Source organism: Pan paniscus, chromosome 4 (genome assembly GCF_029289425.2).
Source record: "Pan paniscus chromosome 4, NHGRI_mPanPan1-v2.0_pri, whole genome shotgun sequence".
NCBI lineage: Eukaryota > Metazoa > Chordata > Mammalia > Primates > Hominidae > Pan > Pan paniscus.
In genome coordinates, this window is record NC_073253.2 from 24,293,514 (window position 1) to 24,319,998 (window position 26,485).

Sequence of the window (26,485 nt, forward strand, 5' to 3'; positions counted from 1 at the left end):
TTTTAAAAGTTTGAAGCAACTACTTGAAAATCTAAAACAATCTTTTGTATAACATTGTGTGTCTGCCAAGCAAAACACACCTGCAGGCTGTCAGTTTGGACCTTGTTCTTAGTTCCACTAGGCCCTAGGGATCCAAAGGTGACCAAGACTGAGCCTCTGCCCTGATGGCTCTGCCCTGATGGTCAACAGGCCCCTACTCACTCTCAAAATGCTCTGTTTACATGGCACCTGCCATACTAGATTCTTAGAGCTAATTGTTTAGTCTTTGAATCATCAGATCCCAGAGAGGCCGGACTGTCTTCTTTACCACCTGGTAATAGTAAGTGCTCACCTGTAACTATAACCACAGACAGTTGTCTATATAGAAACTTGTAGAAACTTGGTTCTAAACTTTTAATTATTTTGTATTTTCCCCTTCCTAAGTTGATAATATCCTTGATTAGGCACCATCATGTAAGCTATGATCTAACTGAAGAGTTTGTCTGCTCAGGTGCAAACCTAAAAAATGACTGGAGTCACATTTCAATTGTATGCTACAATTCTGAAAGTGTGTATATGTCTGTGTGTTTGCCACACATGATCCTTGCAAGATGGTAGCCAAAGGAAGGACTATTTAGAGATAATTTAATAAATTTAAGAAATTCTTTTAGTCTAGGACAGATCTTTTCACTTTGGAAAACAAGGAAAATGTGTTCATTTGTTCCATTTGTTAATATCAGGGTGCAACATTTTTCCATTTAACAAAAGTACTAAAAATCTCAGCTTTCATTTTTGCTGCAGTTATATAATTTCTAGTTATCCAAGCATGCTTATAAAACTAATTTAAGCTGGGCACTGCTGGACTTAGGGGATGTCAGTCATGTTTTAGTGAACCAAACACTCTCATTTCACTAAGCATCACACTTAAGAGGAGACTGCTTGAACATCACTATTTCACTCCTCAATTGATCTAATTTCTAGACCCAGCCACAATCCAAATATGTGCATTGATCTTACATGACTGCCATTTGCAAAGTTGATAAACATCAATCCTACTGAAAAAGAAATACGTTTGTGTAGTTACTTCGATGTTCAAAATGAAGGAGAATAAATATTTTGTCTTCCCTAATTGTATAATGAGCAAGTTAGAATCCCAGTCATATTTCAAATGTTAAAGATTTAGGCTCCTATCATTTTATTTTACAACTCTATATGATGTTATTGTGTACACAAATTCACCTGTGTGTGGATGCTTGACTCTTTAATATTCAAATTCTATGCCTTGTGTTCATTAAGATAAATGTATGTTGTCACTTACCAAATTGTAAGGCTTACCTGCAGACTGTTGAAAATGACAAAGAGAACCAACATCCAGAAGTGTCTGTAGGCCATGTGTAGTCCTCCCCAAAGCCATGTCACGGAAATCAGAGCAAAGAGATATAAAATCAGTGGAATTTCTAGAAATAAAAAAAAAAGAATTTTTGAGCTTCAGAATACTGCACAGTCACATGTATACACAGTTATTTTTGGCTTCTTTCTGTGGTATTCTAGTGCCCATTTTGAGAGAACAACCTTGGAAATCCCATTCTTATGCCAGAGGGGAGAAGGCACATTGCTGAGTCCACATTCTGTTTTGCAAATGGGGCTGCTGGTAGGCCCAGGGATGGCTGGGGGAGGATGAGAACTGTTCCTCTCCTAGACTACCACCTGCTGGACTGTTCAGAAAGTACCACAAAGCAACAATGGATTTGTAGAAATCTCCTTAAAAGACTGTTCCACCAGAAAATGGCAGGCAGTAGTGTGCTCCCGAAATTAGCATATTCCAACCAGGCACTTAAGAACAGAAATTATGTAACATTGTGCGTGTGTGCGTGTGTGTGTGTGTGTGCATGCGCACGCGTGTGTGTGTTGGAAAAACCTGTACTCACATCTTTTTTCTGACTGAGAAGACACCAAAATTTATTGGTAAGTTTAAGAGCAAAGATGAAGTGACTGATTCATAATGATCAACTAAACTTATTCTACACATGTTCTAATGCAGTTTGTTTCAGACGTTTTCAGAACAGATTTTCTCAGGGCCAAGGGACTTTATTACCCTTTCCACTTGTCTATTTTGAGTTTTCTTTGCTATCTGAGTTTTAGAATAATAACCATATAGAGGTGATCTTAATATTTAAATGACAAGTTATATAAGATTTAGAAAGTGAATCGGATCTTTGCAGCCACAAATAAACACATTTTCAAGCTGTTGAAAGACATCAGGGTAGACCACACCACTGACAACTTTCATGACAGACCTCAAAGCCCTTCTTTACCCACTATCATCAATTAACACCTAAAATCCTCGTCCACTATGGAAATTTAAACAGTTGCTTACAACTTTAGCAATTTTCAAATTTAATTTTATTTGGAAACAATCTCAAACATACAGAAGACGTGCAAGTAGAGTACAATGAGAAAGATTTTTTTTTCCTGAATTAATTGAAAATTGTCAATCTGATCCCCCATTACCCTCTGAATAATGTGTATTTTCTACAAAGACATTTTCCTACATAAACATGATGCCATCAAATTAGGAAATTAACACTGATATAGTACTATCATTCTCAGATTCCATTTTATTATACCAGTAATTTCCTTTTTAGCAGAGAGATCCAGAGATCCAGTCGTGTATAGTTGACATGTCTCCGTAGATTCTTAATCCCAAATGGGTCTTCTGTGTGTCCTTGACTTTTGTAACCCTGACACTTTTGATGATTACCAGCCAGTTTTTCTTGCAGTGTCCTTAAATTTGAGTTTATTTGATTTTTCTCGTGATTAGATTTAGATTATAAGCCGTTAGAAATCACAGAAGGGATGCTGAGTTCATCTTACAGCATTCTATAAGGTGACGCAAGAACTCAATTTTTCCCGTTACTGAAGATGTTCATTTTGGCCACTTGATTAAGATGATGGCTGCACAAATTCTTCACTGTAAAGTTAGCATTTTCCCCTGTGTAATTAAGAAGTTTTATATGTGGCATTTCTTTGAAACTATGTAAATATCTTTTTCCTTATCAAATGTTTGATTTATCCACTTATTTATCTTCTAATGTAGACTAATATGTTCCTGCTTATTTAGCATATTATCCATTATTATTTCTTTTTCCCTTCCTTCCTTCCATCCTTCCTTCCTCCCTCCCTGCTTCCTTCTTTCCTTTTTTGTTTTCTTTCTCTTTTCTTTTTCCTCTCCTTTTCTTTCACATAGGGTCATACAAAGTCTTTCTCCATTGCCCAGACTGGAGTGCGGTGGTGTTGTCACAGCTCACTGCAGGCTTGACCTCCTGGGCTCAAGCCATCCTGCCACCTCTCAGCCTCCCAAGTAGCTGAAACTATAGGCGCATGCCACCACGCCCACTTAATTTCTGTACTTTTTGTATAGATGGGGTTTCGCCATGTTGACCCGGCTGGTCTTGAACTTCCGGGCTCAAGCGATCCGCATGCCTTGGCCTCCCAAAGTGCTGGGATTACTGGTATAAGCCATGGTACCCGGCCACTATCACTGTTTATTTCGATGCCAAGTTGTCCCTAGCGGGAGCCCTTTCAGATGGTTTCTGTGCCTTTGGTTATATCCTCATCATTCTACTAGCAGTTGTTTGCTTTTTGGCCCAAGATGTTTCAAATATTCTCTGCCCCAGTCCTGGTTTCTTTTAGGGGAGAATGGTATTTAGAAACTGTGATCTGGGGCTAGGTATGGTCACTGCTGTTGCTGCTCCTAAGCTCTCTCAGTAGATAGAGGATACACATGCATATGCACACACAAACACATTTAGATCTGTTTTACTCCATCTATCTCTATATATTGAAATTCATTAGTTCATTTCAATGCTTCTAATTCCAACCCAACATCACGGGGTTAATTCCAGTTTTCTCCCTTTCCATATTTGTAACTTTTCTGTGTTGGTAAGAGATCTGCTTCTCATTATTCTTGAACTCCTGGACTCAGGTGATCTGCCCACCTCGGCCTCTCGAAATGCTGGGATTACAGGCATGAGCCACCGCACCCCGCTATTGCTTATTATTCTTAATATATCTACTGATTCGATCCACTCCCCTGCATGTAACCAACTTCCTATTGCTGTTACCCATTCCCTCGCTCAGGTGGCCTCCCAAACTCACTCAGCGTCCCACAATTCCAGCTGGGCAGCACTGCACCCCTCACATGGATTCCTTCCTCACAACGATTGGCTTCTGACACCGAGGCTTGGGCTCCTTCCTGCAGATGCACACCTTGCTCTGTTCTAACTGGTGGCTGTAGATGGAATTGTTCGGGAAAGGGAGGAAAAAGAAAGAACAAGGAGAGGAGGCAAAGAGGGAGAAGGGAAGTGGTGAGGAGAAAGGGAACCCGAACACTTTTTTTTTTTTTTGAGAGAGAGAAATAAGGCTTTAGAAGGGACCATGCTGATATATGCCCTTCATCGCAATATATACAAATTGTCAAAATTATTATTATAACTGTACAGGGAAAGTAAGACTAATACAAGAAGATTTACGTAGATGAATAATTTCTTTGTCATAATGCTTTGCAGCAGGACAAGAAAATATACATTAAGATTTATTTAATTTTTAGAAAAATTCATTTTTATTTAATGAAATAATATAATTTGATAAAGGGCCAGAAGGCTCATTTTTACTTCTGACAAGATACCCTAATACTTAGAAAACCCCTAAGCTGTGCTCACAAAATTTTCAAAGATTAGGTATCAAGTCTGGCAACTGCATTCTTTTCTTCCACTGTGTAAGAACAAAATTCTATTTATGGCTCCGGGCGGACATGCACATTTTGTATGAACAACTAGGAACCAATTTTCAAAGTTTGGCCTGCATGTTCATCTAAGTGCTTAGAGCAAAGCAAGTGGTATGTGCTTACAGAGCTTAGTGGAGAAGCTAAGGGAGCATACTGGGGCTCATAAGAATGTCCATGGCTTATATTTTCCTGGAATTCTGCAGAAAAGTATAGTAGTTTGGCACCCCAGACTAGAAACTCCGTAAGGAAAAAGCTAGTCATAAATAACTCAGCATACTTAATAGATCCCAGGCTTGCCTTCCAGAAGTACAACAATGATTAGGATGATGATTTCAGATAGAAGAAACATATCCAGAGGCACATCCGGATTTTGTGGGCCTGAAGCTTATATTAGGGAGGCTTCTTTAAAAAACAAAAGTTACAAAACCGTAATTAGGTGCAGGATCTTGGAAGGGGCCAAGGCTGGTGAAAGGACCTGAAACTTAAGCTACGTTAGCTTTATGGTTAATCTGCCTCTGAGGAGGCACCTTTAACCCTCTTTAGGGCCTAAGTCAAAAGGAAAGAGGTATTGGGAGGGGGTGATGGTGATGAAAGTTGGTTGGGGGGCATGTTGTTGTTAAACAGTGACTATAAATTCCATTTGGCAAACTGAAAAACAGTGCTCCATTCAATTGAAAATCACTTTGGTTTTGTATTTCCTAAGCTGTTATTTCGCATTTGATGAACTACTAATAACTTCTCTGCTGTCTATAATTCAATATTTACCAAAGAAAGCATTTGTAATTGGTAATATTGGAAACAAGTTGCGTTTAGGAGTGAATTAGTGAAGATAAAACAGAATCATTCCAATGTTCTCAATAAAAGGAGGCCCTAAAAACACAGTGTTGCACCCAAGAAATGAGTATCTATATAAGACTGTGCTATATAGAATAAAGGACTCCTACAACTTAACAACAAAATACCCATTCAATCCATTTGAAACATGGACAAAGGACATTTCTTTTGAGAAGATATACAAATGGCCAATAATCACATGAAAAGATGCTCAGGATCACTAGTCATTAGGGAAACGAAGATCAAAACCACAGTGATACCACTTCATACCCACTAGAATGATTATTATCAAAAAAACAAGAAATAGTAAGTGTTGGTGAGGATATTTAGCAATTGGAACCCTTGTGCATGCCTGATAGAGAAGTAAAATGGCACAACTGCTGTGGAAAACAGTTTGGTAGAACCTCAAGATGTTAAACACAGAGTTACCATACGATCCAACAATTCCATTTGTAGGTATATATTCAAAAAAGTGAAGGCACAGGTACTCAAATGGATATTTGCACACCAATATTCATGGCAGTATCACAATAGCCAAAAGGTGGAAACAACCCAAATGTCCATCAACAGATGAACAGATAAATAAAATATACTATTTGCATATAATGTGATATTACTCAGTGCCATGTTCTGAATGTTTGTGTCCCCCCAATCTTTATATGTTGAAACCTAATCACCAATGATAAAATTAGAAGGTTGGACTGCTTGGAGGTGATTAGGTTGTGAGAGTAGAGCCCTCATGAATGGGATTAGTGCACCTATAAAAGAGGCCCCAGGGTGCTGTCCTGCCCCTTCCACCATGTGAGGACACACCAAGAAGGCATCATCTATGGACCAGAAATCTGGGCCCTTGCCAGACACTGAATCTGCTGGCACCTTGATCTTGGACTTTTCTGCCTCCAGAACTGTAAGAAATACATTTTTGCTGTTTGTAAGCTACCTGGTCTAGGGTATTCTGTAATAGCCTAAACATACTGAGATACTGAAGCTTAAAAAGGAATAAAATTATAATATATGCTACACCATGGATGACCCTTGAAAATGTTATGTGAAACAAGCCAGACATGAAAGGACAAATAACAATTCCATTCACACGAGGTGCCTAGAATAGGCAAATTCAGAGGCAGAAAGTAGAACAGAAGTTACCAGGGGCTGGGAGGAGTGCAGAATAGTGAGTTATTGTTTAATGGATATAGAGTTTCTGTTTGGAGTGATGAAAAAGTTCTGGAAACATGGATAGTGGTGACAGTTGCACAACATTGTCAGTGTACTTATGTGACACTGAAGTGTACACTTAAAATGGTTTAAGATGCTAAATTTTGTTATGTATATTTTACTACAATTAAGAAAAAAGAAAAAAGACTATGCCAAGTAACTCAGGCTGTGTCAAGATGAAGTTCCACTGCAGGGAGGAAAAAAAAAATCAAATCATCACAGTACTTAATTTACATACTTAAATTAACAAGGAGTCACGAATGTGAAAACCAAAATAGTTTGAAAAGGTTTTAGTGAAAGAAATTACTTCTGGAAAGGCAAAGAAAACAAAACAAACAACAACAACAAACAACAAACCAGCAAGTGGATACGTCAATTAGTGCTACTATCATTAAGAAAGTCTACTCATGGGAGTTAGTAGATTCCATTGAGATTACATCACATCTCTTTATTTTTAGTGAAAAATATTATTTCCATGAATTTAACTGCCATTTTTAAAGAAAGTATGGTGTTGTATTATCTGTTTTCTTTGTAATTGCAGCCTTGGCTTTATTGCTATGCACCACTGACAATAATAACGGCTTTGTTATGGAAATCACACTCCATTTATATGAAGGTGAAATTTATTCTATGTTTACAATCTTCCAAAGTACTTGTTTTAATTTTACCTCACTGACCTTCTGATACTAACAATTTGGAATGTGCTACTAAAACAAACCCATCAATGTAAAACATAGAACACAACTGTGAAAAAATGTGGATTTAAGATATCAGCCAAGTGCAGTGGCTCACGCCTGTAATTCCAGCACTTTGGGAGGCTGAGGTGGGGGGAATCACCTGAGGTCAGGAGTTTCAGATGAGCCTGGTCAATGTGGTGAAACCCTATCTCTATTAAAATACAAAAATTAGCCAGGCATGGTGGCTACTCGGGAGGCTGAGGCAGGAGCATGACACGAACCTGGGAGGTGGAGGTTGTGGTGGGCCAAGATCGCACCATTGCATTCCAGCCTGGGCAACAAGAGTGAAACTATTTTAAAAAAAAATTTAAATAAAAAGATATTAATGGATCTATTTCCAACAGTAGACACACATTATTTTTAAATTAGAAAGATAGATTGAAACAAAAGGGTATCAAAGAGCTTTATTTCTAAAACATAGGTCTTTATTCTGAAATTCACAGATACTTAGAGACAAGGATGTTTCCGTGATCTGAATATTTTCTTGGTGAGAAAATATTGGTGTCCTTGAGGTTTCCTGACAAGGATTAACACCAGTTCCGCAGCAGTCAGCCACCACTGTTCTCAGCAAATAAACTGAGGGTCATACAGGAAGGCAATAAGGCACATATTTCACAGAACTGCCAAATCACCATGAGGATACTGTGCATGGGAGAGTGAACAACAAAGTTAAAGACTGGGGTCAGCCTGGGCAACATGGCAAAACCCTGTCTTTACAAAAACTACAAAAATTATCCAAGTGTGGAAGTGCATGCCTGTAGTCTCAGCTACTCAGGAGGCTAAGGTAGGAGGCTCTCTTGAGCCTGGGAGGTGGAGGTTTCAGTGAGCTGACTGTGCCACTGCACTCCAGCCTGGGTGACAGAGTGAGACCCCGTATAAAAAAAAAAAAATACTGGGTTTGCAAATTGTTCAAAGAAACACCCTCCACCTCATTTGGGTAGCTGGCATTCCTAACCCTTAGTCATTAGTTCTATATTCGGATCTAATTTTAGAATTTCCTTGTCTTTTCAGCAGTTCTCCAACTCACTTCCAAAAGAGCTCTTGAAAACCCATTCAGATAATAAGAAACTCACTCTAGGTCCTTTGGCCTCTGTCTGCAGATACGGTTGCAAATATTTGTTGCAGCAGGCTAGACTCTATCAACACTTATGATGTGCCAGGTTCTTCATTTTATCAAGATATCCTTCCTAAATTAATAATCTCCAATGTTACCTTCCTCCAAGCACATTAGGGCCAACTCTTTCTGAATCTGCATCTTCACTTCTCTTAAGCTCCAGGCCTGGAGATCCCCAAACCACTTCAAACAGAGTTCCTCCACAGCTGAATTTAGTATCCCCCTTCTCATCACGCTTTTTCCTCCTCCTGAGTACTGGTATCACCATTCGCACCGATTTACCCCGATGCCCCATTTTCCTTCATACGCTGCATCAAATTAGTCAACATATTTTGTCTATTTCATCTTCTAAGTTGCTCTGAAATTTGTCCTCTACAATCCTTCCTAGAACATTGTCTTTCCTGAGGACTTCATCTCTTTTAGTGAGCCTATTTTGACAGCTTCGTAGGTAGAGCTGTCTGTTCCAATTCATCCCTCCTACTCCTATTATGGCCAGAGAAACATCTTTTTTTTTTTTTTTTTACATAGAAGGACTCTCACTCTGTTGCCTAGGCTGGAGTGCAGTGGCCTGATCTTTGCTCACTGCAACATCTGCCTCCTGGGTTCAAGCAATTCTCCTGCCTCAGTCTCCCGAGTAGCTGGGATTACACGTGCCCACCACCACGCCCAGCTAATTTTTGTGTTTTTAGTAGAGATGGGGTTTTATCATGTTGGCCAGGCTGGTCTGAAACTACTGACTTCGGTGATCCGCCTGCCTCAGCCTCCCAAAGTGCTGGGTTTACAGGCGTGAGCCACTGTGCCCAGCCCAGAGAAACATCTTTTAAAAAATTATGGCTGGGTGCAGTGGCTCATGCCTATAATCCCAGCACTTTGGGAGGCTGAGGCTGGTAGATCACTGGAGGCCAGGAGCTTAAGACCGTCCTGGCGAACATGGCGAAACCCCATCTCTACTAAAAATACAAAAATTAGCTGGGTGTGGTGGCGCATGCCTGTAATCCCAGCTACTCGGGAGGCTGAGGCAGGAGAATTGCTTGAACCCCAGAGGCTGAGGTTGCAGTGAGCAGAGATCGCACCACTGCACTCCAGCCTGGGTGACACAGTGAGATTCTGTCTAAAAAAAAACCAAAAAACTTACATATGTATACACGTGATACACACGTATGTATATATAAAAGTTCATGTTTATATGTATTTTCATATATGATCATGCCATTTAAAGGCTAAAAGCCCTTTAACTGCCTCCCATATCATAAAAGATAAACCTCACCACCAGTCCCTGCCTACTTCCCAGTGAATGCTCTCTAGTCTTCCAGGCACCCTGAGCACACTGTATTTCTTCATGCCTGTAGCTCTTTGTCATTACTTGTTACGTGTCTATCTCTTTCACTAAGGTTATTAAGTGCACTAACTCAGTCTATCTTATTTATCTTTATATTCCCAGTGCCTAGCACATGGTCTGGCATAAGTAAGTCACTTAATGTTTGTTCAATAAAAGAATTGTTGATGTGACTTGTCGATATGACCCTGCTTTTTACTGCTGCTCTTTTCATCTGAAAGCTTGAATTTCTTTTTAGAGAAGCCCTGGACTTCGAAAGTACAAGAATGAAGAGAATGCATTTCAGGGAAAAGTTAATTTGCTTTGCAGCAGTGGGTCTAAGGTACACTAATCCTTTAAGATATGATCCATGGAGGAAAATAAATGCTCTGTGGCAATATTCTGAATGAGGATGAACTCGAGGGATAGATAGATCTGCATCTGGCTTCCAATTCTATCACTTTTGAGCCTGTTGGGTGGGCCTCAGCCAAACTCCTTAACTTCTCTGTGCCGTAAGTCCTGATAAAAAATAAAGGATAATTGTAGAAATTTTAATAATTCATGCATCAATTTGGTAAGTATTAGTTAATGCTGATAAGACAAATTCCATGTTCCTATTGAACACCTACTGTGCTAAGCGCTGGAAGTAAAGAGACGAGCCAAGGCAGAGGCAGCCTCTACCTGTGTGGATCTGCACTCCAGAGAGGGAAACCATGCACACAAAGCACTCAGCACAAGGCCGGGCATCAGGCACATGTTCAATAAGCACTAGCTACTATCATCCTAATTCTCACCACCATCAGTTTAGTCACGTTAGGAAAAGAGCACATGGCTATAGATACCCTGCAATTGTTGCTTGTATGGGTAGTATTTTTCAAAGCACAACCATGGCCCTATTTAATTGACTTCATCTCTCATCTTCTATAGTTTTCCAACTTTATTTTTCTTACTCTGCCCCTAAGTTTCCCTCCATTCCCATTACCTTGCTGCTTCTCATCTTGTCTCATTCTATTTCTTCCTTTGTAGGTTTGAAGTTCTAAAGTATCACATAGTAAAGAAACATGTTTAAGTTTTTTATATATATACCAGAATCTCCCATATTTGTTTGGCTATAGAACCCTTTTGTTTATCCTGATGTAATCAGGTGCAAGCCTAGACTCTGAGGAGGATTGTTTTCAGCATGCAGACCTGAAGTTCTATCACATTCAAACTGTCACCAAAAACTTCCTGACTAACCAACTTAAAATGGACCTCTTGGGCCAGGCGTGGTGGCTCACACCTGTGATCCCAGCACTTTAGGAGGCTGAGGCGGGTGGATCACCTGAGGTCAGGAGTTCGAGACCAGCTTGGCCAACATGGTGAAACCCCATCTCTACAAAAATTAGAAAAATTAGCCAGCCTGGTGGCAGGCACCTGTAATCCCAGCTATTCGGGAGGTTGAGGCAGGAAATTGCTTGAACCTGGGAGGCAGAGGTTGCAGTGAGCCGAGATTGCACCATTGCACTCCAGCCTGGGTGACAGAGCAAGACTTTATCTCAAAAAAAAAAAAAAAAAAAAAAAAAAAGGACATCTCAGCATCTTCTATTTCCCCTGCCACTCTCTCTTTTCTAACTCAGTTTCTTCATAGCACTTACTGACATCTAACTTACTATATGATTTATGTGATGGTTAGTTTTATGGGTCAACTTGACTGGGTTAAAGGAAGCCCAGATATCTGATTAGACATTATTTCTGAGTGTGTCTGTGAGAGTGTTTCCAAAAGAGATTTGCATTTTAATTCGCAGACTGGGTAAGCAGATGGCCCTCCCTGATGTAAGTGGGCATGACCCAACACCTTAAGGGCCTCAATAGAACCAAAAAGGTGGAGGAAGGTTAGCTTTACTTTTCTTCTGCTTGACTGCTTGAGCTGGAACATTCCTTCTTCTGCCCTTAGCATTCCCGGTTTTCAGGCTTTCGAACTAAAACTGAAATCTACACCATTCACCTCTGCCTCTCAGGCTTTTGAAATACACCACCAGCTTCTTCAGTCTCCAATCTGCAGGTGATCTCTTGTTGGTTCTGTTTCTATGGAGAATCCTAACACAATTTACATAGTTGTTTATTGTTTAATACTCTCCTAGAATGTGGGCTCACAAAAGCATTGAGATAATTCTCAAGCACTAGTTTAATGAATTAAAAAAGACAGTTTCTGATTCTAGTTTAATGAATTAAAAAAAGGCCTATGGGACTGGCTAAGAAGACATGCTACAGTTAAAAGTAAAATTGACAAGACATGCTACAGTTAAAAGTAAAATTGACAAGAAATTGTACCTCCACTATCTCCTTCACTCTTTAAAGAGTAGGGAAGGTGCACAGAGAAATGTGGATGTCACAGCAGGGAGAGAATTGCTTTTGGGCTGCAGGAGCTTGATAAAAAATTTGAGTTTGTGGCTTGTAAACAAAGCTGCCTATGAGTAACATTCCCATAGAGACACTTCAATGGGATTGTTTTTTAATGGGAGGGAAAAAGAGAGGGAGGGAGAAAAAGTGTGCTGCAAGCATTGAATGCTTCCCAGAAACAATCCACCTTATCTAAGATTTCCATAGACATATGTCAATTCCAGGGCCATTGAGAAGGCAAATTTACTGTATAATACTGACTTTCAAACTCTGACCACAAACCACAGTGAGAAATGCATTTTACATGTGAACTACACAATCTTGAAAGAAAACTTTTATGAAACCCAAGTTAATGTATGACACACTTTGATGTATTCTGTTCTACTCTATTCTATCCTATTCTATCCTATCCTATTCTATTCTATCCTATCCTATCCTATCCTATCCTATCCTATCCTATCCTATCCTATCCTATCCTATCCCATCCACTCTACTCTCTCCCATGCCATCCTATTCCATGTAAAATAGGTTGGCAGTGGGACTCATCAATGTACTGTGTGACCCACAGTTTTTAAATTTTTGCTTTAGAAGGTAATTTAAGCAGCTTGTTCTTTAGAGGTAAAGGTAGGAACGGTAAACATAACCACAGTGGAGGCTTCCACCGACTACCTTCTGACATGGATTTACCCTGACCCTTACTGATATGTGAAGGATACAAGCATGATTTGGAAAGATCTGTGCAGGTGACACACTAGATCTGCAGGCAGAGAAGTGAATCAGTATTGGCCTAGAGTATATTTTCCAGGGTTAAAGAGGAGAATGTGAGCAAATTCTCAGTGGAGTCTCCAGGTTTTCTGGGAACTTAAAACGCAGTACTTTGTCAAGAGCTGACTTAGGGCTCTCCTGGATGCTAAAAGACAGTCCAGTGTCAGGTCTACTTTGAATGTGATTTATTGGGGTTGAAAAAAAAATGGTACAAGCCTAGAATTATGGTCTTGCCTTGCAAAAGCTATATATAATTTTCAATTTGCAGGATATAATTTTGAATCTAAGGAGAATAACCAAGTTAGATGAGACATACCCACACAGACCTCGCAAAAACTATTATTAGAGTAATTCTATTTGAACCATGTACTTCAAAAGTGCCAGATAATATTTTGCTGAGGGGGGATCAAATAGATCTGGGATTCTTAAGGAAAAGGTTAAGTGCTCTGTTTTCTTCTAGTGAAGAAAAAAATTATTGAAACTATGGGAAAGGGAATTATCATTTGGGTTTACAGCTGTCATAGTAATTTTCTACACATTTCATAAATGTTTCATAAGGTGGAATTATGAAAACAAGTTCTTAGAAGATTAGAGTTCTAAAACAAATATGAAGTCAGCCAACTAATGACTGAAGACTGGCTTAACCTAGTTTTCTAACTACATTACCAGTTACTCAGCTATTAAGGAGCTCAAAACTCAGCTACAGGCATGCTCAGGCAGCTAACAGCAATTTTCCAACACACTTAACTTTTGTAATACAATGAAAATGTATAATGCATCTTTAAACTTGCCTATGTCTGTATTTTGAATCTGGCTAAATGGTCTCATAATTTTTGGACATTAGATGACTATGTATTTGGCCATGAATAGCCAGTTATCTTTTATAGATAGTTTGATAAGACATCAGTTAGCACTCATTAAGAGTTAATAGGCTCAAATTCAATGCTGAAATCTTGAGTCAAATATGGCATGATGTCTCAGGAAAATTAACCCTAAAGATAACCCTAATTGTGCAAGAAAATATTTGAATGAGTTATCATAAATGTCAGTTCCCAGAACTATTTTCTGGTAGACCCTCAATCTGGATAAATGCCAACATACTTCAAAGCTGCCTTTGTTTCTTTAATTTGGTTCTCTAACCATCACACACAAAACTGTAATACAAATTTAAAATTTGATTTGATTTTTTTTTTACTTCCCTTGCCATATCACTGTTCTAAAAGGTCTACTTGAGTTAAATCCTTTGACTCTCTATTAATGTGATTAACTGCATCTCTTTTCCCAACAGCTATCAGATTATCAAAGTATTGTCTGGTCTTAGAAATAATGGTATTTCCCAACAGCTGTATGTATATTACTTACTCTCTGTTGTTAAATAATTATATTTTTAATTAAGCAAATGGATACAAAACTCACGCAGAGCTGTTTTTAGGCATGTACAACAACGACTGACCACAAAGCTCTTTGATATCTGTGTTATATAAAGGCTTATTATTATTACCCATTTAAACAATGGCACAATACCCACAGGTGTGGCAGGGATTTTAATGCATAAGGGAGTGAACTAATATCTTATTGCTCATTCTTACTAGCAACATTGGACTAAGCCCTTACAGAGAAAAAAAAGGGAAACAATGGTGTTCAGAAAAAAAAGGCAATTCCTGGATTGAATGCTATGTATATACTCTAGGGAGAAAGAGGCTGTCTAATACTTGTATATTAGTGATCAAAGTAATTTGATCAAAGTGATTTGTGCCCAATGATAGACTATCAAATTTGATTTCTGTATTTGCTTGTCAATATTACATGTAGACCTTAATTTTTGTGATATTTTAATTCTAGGATTTTTTTTCTCTTTTTTAAATGTAGAGTTTAAATTGTTAATGGTTAAACTGGTTCACAGGTGTGTCTGATATTATTAGCAAACGTATGGTAGATATTAGAGCTTCTTTTTGCCCCAGGCTCATAACTACATGCTTCCATTTTTCTTTTTAAGAGTAGGAGCATCAGAATCTTATTTAACTCTGGGTACTATGAGTTTGACATTAATAGTTTAAGACTAATGAATGAGCAGCCATATAGTTTTTTGGTCACTATGCTTCCTAAGCTTCCCAAATGGAGCTATTTCCACTGTACAATTTCATGTTTAATAAACTAGGCAGATCTTGCTACATTCTTGTTTTGTTTCCATGCACTTATTTTTTTACCGGGTGGAGTTTGTCCAGTTACAAAGTCTGTGAAAGATGTTTGTAAAAAAAATTTTTTTTCATGGTAGCAAAGCAGCTTTAATATAACCATGGATTAAATATTTATTTGCAAATACTCTGGCATTGGGGGAAAAAGATGGGGAGAAGGAAATCACATGTCTTGGAGATTGTATAATTCAATGAGTATAAGAATCAAATGATGTTTATTTCAATTACTTATTAATTTATAAGTATTCTGATTTACAGTCTTTATAAAATTGTACAACAGAGCTTTATGTAACTATGCAACACATTTAAATTTTTCCTATAAGCAAATTTCCACTTCTTCCTTGAAGTTGATGAATCCTAATTGTAAATCACATTATTTGCCTTCTTGAAGGCTATTTATGATAAAATTTAAAGCTTGCCTCTGTCAAATTCAATTAAAAGAAAAAGATCTCTTTTGAATATGAGCCCTCAGCCAATTAAATGTTTAAAAATGCACTGAGGTTAAAAAATATGACCGGGTGGAATTTATTCACAAAAAAAGGCAGAATGATTAAAAGCATGGACTCTGGAACCAGGCTACTTGAGGGCCTTCACTAGCTGTGTGACCTTGTATTAGTTACTTAACTGCTCTGAGGCTCAATTTCCTCATCTGTAAATTGAATATACTATTAGTGCCTCCCAAATAAGGTTTTGTGGATTGTGAGGATTTAGTGGTTGAAAAGTGGAACACTTCGAACAGTTCCAGATAAACTTTGGCTGCTGTTTGTTATTCAAGAAATATATTTCTTCAGCACCAAAATGTATTAGATAAAATGTGATAGATAAAATGTTGAATTACATCTGGATCTGCTCTCAATGATTATATACATTCACTTCGGGAGGCCGAGGCAGGTGGATCACCTCAGGTCAGGAGTGCAAGACCAGCCTGGTCAACATGGTGAAAGCCCATCTCTACCATAAAAAAAAAAAAAATTAGCCAGACACAGTGGTGCATGCCTGCAGTCCCAGCTACTTGGGAGGCTGAGGCAGGAGAATCGCTTGAACTCGGGAGGCGGAGGTTGCAGTGAGCCAAGATCAAGTCGAGTGCACTGTACTCCAGCCTGGGCGACAGAGTGAGACTCCGTCTCAAAAAACAAAAAACAACAACAAAAAGATTATATAGTTGTGCATATTACATATATATTTGTATATACCCTATAAGAAAAGGTAGGAGATAAGTATTATAAGAGAGATTTATAAAAGTTACATAAAAATTCAGGGAAAACAAGAGGTTCTTCCTATTGATGATTATCAGGGAACTTTGGAGAAAGAAGAAAGAATTTTGGCTGGGCCATGAAGATGGGCCATATTTGAACATACAAATATTGAGGCAAAGGCAGTGAGAGTAGCATAAAGAGAGGCAAAAAGCAAATGCATAAATTACTGTAAGTTGTTCCTTTTGGCTGGTGTTAAAGGTCCCCATGAAGGTGAGTAACGAGATGTTTGTAGCACTAGGTCATGAAGGAATATTGAGGGCCAGGTTAAACAATACATAATTACTTTACAGAAAAATGGAGTGCCATTTTAAATTTCGGAGAAGAGGTGTGGCATATTCACATAGCTTAAACTCATAGGAAAGAAAATAGGTTGGTGGAGAGAATGCTAGAGGCAGGGACACCAGTTAGGGAAGGATTGCTGTGGTCTCAGTAATGAAGGTCTGAGGTAGGGGAATGGCATAGGAGTGGCCCCTGCAATGTAATGAAGGGGTAGGCACAGAAATGTAGAGACAGAATCTCTAGTAGTACCCTCAAATCAGAAAAGAGTAAGAGAGCTTAAAAATATACACACTGTGGGACTTCATCACCAGAGATTCTAATTTAGTAAGTCTATAGTGAGACTCATCAAACCATAATTTCTGAAAGCATAAGCAATTTTGATGATCAGTTAGTTTTGACAGCCACTCATCTGAGAGTATGACTATGAAGTGAAAGAAATTACCCTAGCTTTTAGGTTAGGAAAACCAGAAAAAGTATCAAGAGGAAGAAGAAAAGAAAGGAGAGGAAGAAGAAAAGAAAGGAGAGAAAGAATAACACTGAGATTAGAGCAATTAGGATAAGGCAGAGGAGCAAAGTTGATGACAATATCTGTACATCTTGAGGACAAGCGATCAGAGAGAAACCCAAGTGAATGTATCCAAAAGACATTTGAAAATGTGAGCTTATATGTGGAGAGAGAAGTTAGGCTCAAGTTGATAGATCTGAAAATTATCACTATGATATAAAAAATGCAAAGGCAATCCCTGGAAAATACATATACTTCAGAGTTTTCAGGCATAAGAAGAAAGGGCTATGACCTGGGAGTTAGCAGGAAAATACTTGTAAAAGAATAGGGTGTTGTGAAAACCAAGAGAGATGGACTTTTCAAGGAAGGCTGGTTATCAGTACTGATTTCTACAGAAGAATTGAAGGATACGCAGATGAGAAGAGTGGTCAGTGGATTTGGTGTCCAACGTTATGAGTGATGAAAGAAAGAGAATAAGCAAGGTACTCTGAAGGCTTAACTGTGAACACAAGGTGATGAGAACAGGCAACTTGTATGAACTACTCTTCAAGAGTAGTTGTTGGTTAAAGAAAGAAGAGAGGCAGGGCAGTAATTTGATAAAGCAGCAGCATTACGAGTAAGCTCTTCTAGGCAGTGTAAAGTGATACATATTTCTAGATGGACAAGAAAGACCTACAGGAGAGAGAAATATTTAAGATGTGAGGCAGTTGTGGAAAATTCAATGAAACAAGTTCCAAGAGTAGGAAAAACAGATGAAAGGCACAATTGGGAGAGCTGGCTTTGGTGAGAATGAGCTACTTACTTTCTCATCTAAGATGAAACGAAAAATCGCAAAGAAGAGAGACGGCAAAGAGAAATGATCAGAGAACATAAGGAAAGTCGTGTGAGATAACACCATGTTGTTTTAATGTCTTGACTAGACAGTGAGGATAGAATGTATAAAACACAGACTTCAGGGCAGTAGAATCTGTTTCAAAGATCGCTTAAGACTTATCAATTAAAAATAATCCAAAGGATGTCTCAGAAGCAGAAATGGCTTAGTTAAGAGTACTTATAATAAATAAGTATCTGTTACAGAGTAGCACTAATTGGCTGATAAAAGAGAACTGTGTGGCATAGAGTGGGTTGGTGATTGGCAAAATTTCTTTTTTTTCTATATATATGTGTGTATACATATATAATATTTTTAAACTGTACTTAAAGTTCTAGGGTACATGTGCACAATGTGCAGGTTTGTTACATAGGTATACATGTGCCATGTTGGTTTGCTGCACCCATCAACTCATCATTTACATTAGGTATTTCTCCTAATGCTATCCTTCCTGCAGCCCCCCACTTCATGACAGGCCCCGGTGTGTGATGTTCCCCACCCTGTGTCCAAGTGTTCTCGTTGTTCAACTCCCACCTATAAGTGAGAACATGTGGTGTTTGCTTTTCTGTCCTTGTGATAGTTTGCTGAGAATGATGGTTTCCAGCTTCATCCATGTCCCTGCAAAGGACATGAACTCATCCTTTTTTATGTCTGCATAGTATTCCATGGTGTATATGTGCCACATTTTCTTAATCCAGTCTATCATTGATGGACATTTGGGTTGGTTCCAAGTCTTTGCTATTGTGAATAGTGCCGCAGTAAACATATGTGTGCATGTGTCTTCATAGTAGCATGATTTATAATCCTTTGGATATATACCCAGTAATGGGATGGCTGGGTCAAATGGTATTTCTAGTTTTAGATCCTTGAGGAATCGCCACACTGTCTTCCACAATGGTTGAACTAATTTACACTCCCACCAGCAGTGTAAAAGCGTTCCTATTTCTCCACATCCTCTCCAGCACCTGTTGTTTCCTGACTTTTTAATGATTGCCATTCTAACTGGCGTGAGATGGTATTTCACTGTGGTTTTGATTTGCATTTCTCTAACGACCAGTGATGATGAGCATTTTTTCATGTGCCTGTTGGCCACATAAATGTCTTCTTTTGAGAAATGTCTGTTCATATACTTTGCCCACTTTTTGATGGGGTTGTTTGTTTTTTTCTTATAAATTTGTTTAAGTTCTTTGTAGATTCTGGATATTAACTCTTTGTCAGATGGGTGGATTGCAAAATTTTTCTCCTATTCTGTAGGTTGGGCGATTGGCAAAATTTCTTAAGGAGGAAGCCAAGCTAATGAGGAAATCAGGGGGGCTGGTGAAAATATCCTTAACAGTTCCAATCTGAGGTTCCAGATTGTATTTTTCAAGAACAACTAAGGGTGGAAGGAAGGGAGGTTACAATGAGGATGAAGAACAAGTAGGAGTAAGAAACCAGCAGAAGGGGACAGAAAGATGGTGTCTTCAGAGAGATGTGGAGAGGAAAATGGTGGCCTGGGAAGAGAGAAGATCATAAGAAATGGTAACCACAGTAACATGAATAGGAAAATGATGCTATAAGCAAAAAACACATATTCGAAAATAGGAAAAATTATTTTGTAAAACAATATTTATTTCTCTCATGTTGCCCAAGCCAGAATGCAGTGGCTATTCACAAGCACACTCACAGTGCACTACAGTCTTGAACTCCTGGGCTCCAGTGATCATCTCACCTCAGCCACCTGAGTAGCTGGGACTATATGTGCATGCCACTGTACCCAGCAAAAGAAATTATTAAGCAGGGACATAGTGGCCTTGAAGTACAAAATATGTGAAGAACAAAAATATTTCTGACATCTTATTAGAGGAGTGATCTTTAGCAACTGACTGCAAGGAAAGTGATACTTAATGAGGCAGGCTATTTCAGTTATGCTAAAGCAACTGAGAGAGTACTTCTGTGAGGATCAAAGTTTGTTACCGCCTCTGGCCCAGTGATATTCACACTTCACCTTTAATATGGTATACTTTTCTCTGAAAACAAAAAACAAAAAACAACATATTGTAAAAACGTCACTTTCTTCTATTCACTTGAGTTTTATAATATGTAAACTGTTGAGTACAGCATTAGATCATGGGTATTGTGCTAACCATTAAATTTTTTTCTTTTTATTATTATACTTTAAGTTCTAGGGTACATGTGCACAACATACAGGTTTGTTACATATGTATACATGTGCCATGTTGGTGTGCTGCACCCATTAACTCATCATTTACATTAGGTATATCTCCTAATGCTATCCCTCCCCCATCCCCCCTACCCCATGACAGGCCCCAGTGTGTGATGTCCCCCTTCCTGTGTCCAAGTGTTCTCATTGTTCAATTCCCATCTATGAGTGAGAACATGCGGTGTTTTGGTTTTCTGTCCTTGCGACACTTTGCTGAGAATGATGGCTAACCGTTCATTTTTAAAGAAATTTATGATTCAATTGCTAATTCCCCAAATTACCTTTCCCTACTTCCTGTTTCTCTAGTACTAGTAAACCCATTTTCCTTTATTTCCGGATCTCCTCTTTAATAATGTACCAGTTGATTCATGTAATTAAAGTATGATCATACAAAGGACTGTAGACTATATATTTCCTTAAAGAACTATGTAGGCACTGAATCATAAATTGGAGGTAACTTTAAGTAATGAAAATAACAACAAATAATACATGGAAAAAGTTGCAAACCAAGAATGGAAATACAGGTAAGAACCTGGGAGAGAGAGCCATAGTGTGTTACAGTATCACCATGTTGATACCAACTGAGGTGGCTCATAGACAAGGTCAAGAGAGAAACACAGTGCTTTCGTTGCCATACTTATTCCAAGATAAAACAGCCTCAAAAATTTTTTCTACTCTCTAGTCAAGTTTTATACATACTCTTTCTGAATACAAATCTTAGAGAGATACATTTTAAAAAATCGGTAACTGTATTTTCATTACCCAAGAGTAGAATGGAAGACTTCGGTCATCCATTTTTTAAAAAGTGCTCTTTTAAAAATGCTCTGTAAAAAAATTTTTAAAAATTAGCTGGTCATGGTAGCACGTGTTTATAGTCCTGGCTACTCGGGAGCCCAAAGTGGGAGTATCTCTTGAGCCCAGGAGATTGAAGCTGCAGGGAGCTATGATTGTGCCACAGCACTCCATCCTGGGCAATACAGTAAGACTCTGTCTCAGAAAAAAAATAGAATCTGCCAGGAAAATTAAAATTTATTATTAATTTGGAGAACAATGGCAAGGAAATAGGAAACTTACTTAGCCTGAATACAAAACTGATAAACAATGGGAATGTTTCATTAATTCTCTGGGTCAAACATGGTATGGCATGGCAGTGATATGCACACATCAACAAGAGATGCCAGCCACATTAAGGGTCAAAGAGTGTGCAACGCACCTAAACAACAACATCTTTGTTACCCTCAGATATTAGCTTTAAGTGTGTATCACATTAGCATATCTTCCACTAACACCTTACTGAAGCCTATTTATCATGGGTATCCAGATGGAAATTAGTTTCAATTCTATTCCGTCTCCTCCCTCATCACCATAAGTGATGAACTCAGCAAGCAACAGTGAATTTAGTTGTGTTATTTAAGTCAAGTTTTATCAGAAGTCATATCACTTTTAGGTGGCAGCACTAGTTAAGTATGGTGAGGACATTAAAGACTATGTGGAGAAGTAGTGAATATTTACTTTATTTTTTAAATTTTTATTTATTTATTCACTTTTGAGACAGAGTTTCACTCTTGTTGCTCAGGCTGAAGTACAATGGCATGATCATGGCTCACTGCAACCTCTGCCTCCCGGGTTCAAGACATTTTCCTGCCTCAGCCTCCCAAGTAGCTGGGATTACAGGCGTCTGCCACCATGCCCGGCTAATTTTTGTATTTTTAGTAGAGACGGGGTTTCACACTATGTTGGCCAGGCTGGTCTCGAACTCCTGATCTCAGATGATCCACCTTCCTCGGCCTCTCAAAGTGCTGGGATCACAGGCGTGAGTCACCATGCCCAGCTCCTGATTTTTTCCTTTTATTCTATAGTCTAATGATTGTCATTAGATGATTTTATGACATGGCCAATTTTGCTTTTTAGAATGCTTCAGTGTGGAATGGGGATAGACAAGAATTGAACAATATTGGTCTCAAGACAGCTGTAATAGTCTAAGGATGAGATGATGGGAGACATCACCAAGGTGCTATGGACTGAATTGTTTCCTCCATCCCCCAAATTTGTATGTCGAAGCCCTAACTCCCAATGCAATGGTATTTGGAGATGAGGCCTTCAGGAGGTAATAATCTCATGAAGGTGGAGCCCCCATGATGGAATTAGTGTCCTTATAAGAAGAGACATGAGAGGGCTCTCTCTCATCCATGAGAGGAGACAGCAAAATGTCCATGCAAGCCTCGCCAGGACCTGAATCAGCTGACGCCTTGATCTTGGACTTCCAGTCTCTGGAACTGTGACAAATAAGTGTCTGTTGTTTAGGACACCCAGTCTATGGTATTTTGTATGGCAGCCTGAGCTAATACACCAGGCAAAATCATGAAGAAAGGGAGGGGAACATTTGAGAGATATTGATGAAGTGTAGAGAAGAAAGGAGTTACATATCTGACTGCATTCTGCACCAATTACATATTGAAAGGGTTCTTATACTAATAAAAATACTAACACATATTGAGGGCTTAGTATGTTTCAGGAACTATACTAAATACTTATATGAATTAAAATTTTATCTTTCACACAACTGTACAAAATTAAATAGTGTTATAATACCTGCATTACATATGAGAATAGTGAGGAAAACTAGGGATGTTTTGGTACCATAAAGAGGGGCAATCTTTCTTGGAAATCAGAAGATTAAGTAGAAGATGAAGGAGTAATTTTCCAACCCTGATCGCTTCAAGTTTTTCTTTTTTTTTGGCAGGGTGTGCGGAGCTAGGTGTAAAGTCTAATACTACTTTTATGAAATTAGAGTTCTCTAAGTTTAATATTTAATGTTCACATGTCACTATTACCAAGAAGAGTTTTGAAAACAAAATGGTAAGGGCAGAAGTATTGATGTTAACAACAATGGCAGCTCTGGAGAGCTTGTGAATCAACCTCTGATTCTAATCCCACAATTGAACAGCCTTGTAAATGTGAAAACGTTTCTAAGCCTCTCATTTCCTTGATTTTCTTGTCTGACTAGAGGAAATCATACCTGCTTCATAGGCTTCATGTAAAAATTGAGATAAAATGTTTGATAGCAAACTAGTTGACTATAGTTAACAACATGTATTGTATATTTCAAAATAGCTAGAAGAGATAACTTGAAATGACCCCAGCACATTGAAATGATAAATATTCAAGGTGATGGACATCCCAAATACCCTGACATGATCATTACACATTCTATGTATGTTACAAAATGTCACATGTACCCCATAAATATGTACAGATATTATGTACATATATATATTAAATTGAGATAACATACGTGAAATTCTTAACACAGTGCCTGATGAATGGTGAATCGTAATGGGTGGCAGTGATGATGACAATAACCATGATGTGGACCACCAAGGTGCAAAGGGAGATGCACACCTGCACTTACATGCAGTGCCAGCCCTTTACTCTTTCTCTCACCCCCGTCTCATATCCATGCTCTATGCCCTCTGTCCACCTAGAAAAAAGATGTCAATTAAACATAATAGTTTAGTACTGAAATAGCCAGAGTTGGGGATTACCTTTGTCCTCATCCATCTCCAATTGAGACTGGTAAAAGGCAGCTCACTAAAGTAAGAAATCCAGGAAACCTGAGTTCTAGAAAGGCCCGGTCTGCCACAAGTGGTCAGCCCCTTTTCCTTCTTGGCTACATTGTAAATCAGGGGTGTTTCAACAGAAATTTAAACCTTCTCTCAAAAATATGATTTTCCTTTTTACTTTTCATGTTGATGTGCAAAGCCTTAGGAAACTCCTGATGTTATTGTTCTAGGAGTTTTTCATGAGCAGTATCAAATCCTAAGTGTTTTCAGAAACAATAATGAAGAAAGCAAACACTGAATGACTACACATCATCTTCCAGGCAGAGAGATTTCTGATATGAATCTTTGAGGATTGAGATCAAAAACCTAAGCAGAGAATGGGCATCCATATGTATGTGTTTTTAACATGTGGGATTTCCCCCACCACTATTGGCAAAATGTGGGAAGAGTGAACTGTGCTTCACAAAGATTTTTTCAAGCTTGAGTGGGAGTGTCTGTTCACGGTTGAGTGAGAAGCTGGGGTTTTCCTTAGGCCCCAAGGCATTGTTTTTTTAAAATGTTATTTTCAGAAATGGAGCTTGGAGTAGACTGCAAACAGGCATCTAACTGCCAAGGACATGTGAAACCTGTAATGTTGGTCATTCTGGATCCTATTCAAGTACATACTGTTACTGGGTAAGATCACTTTTACTTTACTTTAGCAGAAGCCCCAATTCTGCTTTAGGAAAAAAAATCATATCATGTTTTTCCATTTTTATTTATAAATCCTGAAGGTTTCTGCAAGCAGTAACATTTAAAAGGACAATGACATACTTACAAGTTTGATGTGAGAATAATGAGGATATTGAAACACCAGAATGTTTCAGCTATTGACTGCTTCAAATAAGCTAGCACCAAACTTAGTGACTTAAAATAATGTACTATTTCTCCCAATTCTGCAATCTGGGCTAGGCAGGTTTTCAACTCTGTGTGGTGTCCATTGGGGATGGAACCTACAAGAAGCCTTCTTCACTCACATGTCCATGTCTGGAATCAGAGCTGGTTTGCCTGACACAACTGGAGGCTGGCTGAGCCTGCCTTTGCACATGTCTGCTGCACATGGCCAGCGTGGGGTTTCTACCACCGTGGTGGTCTCTGGGTAATTGAACTTAGATGGTGGCTGGCTTCCAAGAGGAAGGAATCTAAAACTGCCATTCATCTTAAAGTCTAGGCCCATTATGAAAAAGCATCACTTCCATCACATTACATTGGTCTAAGCAAGTCCAAAGACAGTCCAGATGTAAAAGGATGAGAACTAGTCTCCACCCTTTGATGTGAGGAGTAGCACCTACATAAAAGGAGAAAAGTAACTGATGGCAGCCATCTTTGGAGACTGAAACACAGTTTATTTTATTTACCAGGAGCTCTTTCCTTTCCCTCTTTTTCCTTTGGATTTCATCTCCTTTGCTCTATTTGAAATTTTAAAAATGACAAGAGTAAAAAAGGCACTCAACTTTAGGATGTAAGGGATGAGCATTTACAATATTCACTATAAAAAGTTTTCAATAATTTTTATAATAATAATAAAATATTGATTTATATTACTATTGTTGTTCACTCTAAGGTTGAAGAAATGGAAGCATTCATCCTCAAATAATGCTCCCATGTAAGAGATGTGGCCATTACAGTACCAGGAGATTCTAAATACCTCAGGTTCACATTACATGACTAGCTGGATCCAGCCACATGTCCATTTTCATATATCATATTGAAACCTATGTGTGGGATTTCTAGAAGAAGGGGATTTGTAATCATCTACTTTCTTTCTTGATTGAAATGAATTTTCCTCTCCTGATCCATGAATCATTCCTCATATAAGAACTGGATCATGAATCAGAAAGGAGTCAGTAAATTCTAATGAGCCTAAAAAGAGAGACATGCTTATCGTTGCCAGAGATCAAAACCAAGCCCGAAAATTACAGGCTTTGTTTAAAATGCTGCTGGAGATATTGAAATTTAGTTCAGGGACACACCTTTATCATAACTCATTCTCACTGCACATCCACCCACTGAAGGGAAGAGGAGGCAAGTGATTCTCATTAGGAGCCACTGACCTTCAACAATTTGGTTCATGGCAATCAAAGGGCCACAAAAAGCCAAGTTGTCCTGTTCCAGGCCATGCTCAGGGAGGGAAGGGGTTGACAGTGGGCATCTATAGCACTGAGTGTATTCCATTTATGAGGTGCTTATTCTTTGTTCTCCCCATTCCTTTGGGTTTCACTGAGTTTATCTGAACTCTGTTTGAAATTAAGGGATGTTGAGAACAAAAAAGTCACTCAAAATACACGGTGTAAGGGATGGTTACTTGTATTCATTATAACCCGTGGACAAATGTGATGCAAAGTTGCTTCTGTTGTCAGGCACATTTAATCCACAAAAAGAGTGATTAGCTTGGAGCTCAGTTCTACAGAAATCATGGAAGATTTTGAGCCTAACAAAATGTCTTGCAT

At 38.6% G+C, this 26,485-nt stretch overlaps 1 protein-coding gene across 3 annotated transcripts in view; it reads right to left on the reverse strand.

Moving 5' to 3' along the window:
* Positions 1-26,485, reverse strand: part of ADGRV1 (adhesion G protein-coupled receptor V1) — a 602,883-nt gene that overhangs the window by 60,504 nt on the left and 515,894 nt on the right. For all 3 annotated transcript variants that reach the window (XM_003822773.3, XM_055112209.1, XM_055112210.1), the window contains one exon: positions 1,315-1,436. In XM_003822773.3, coding sequence (XP_003822821.2) covers positions 1,315-1,436 — 122 coding nt within the window. The remainder of the gene's footprint in view (positions 1-1,314; positions 1,437-26,485) is intronic.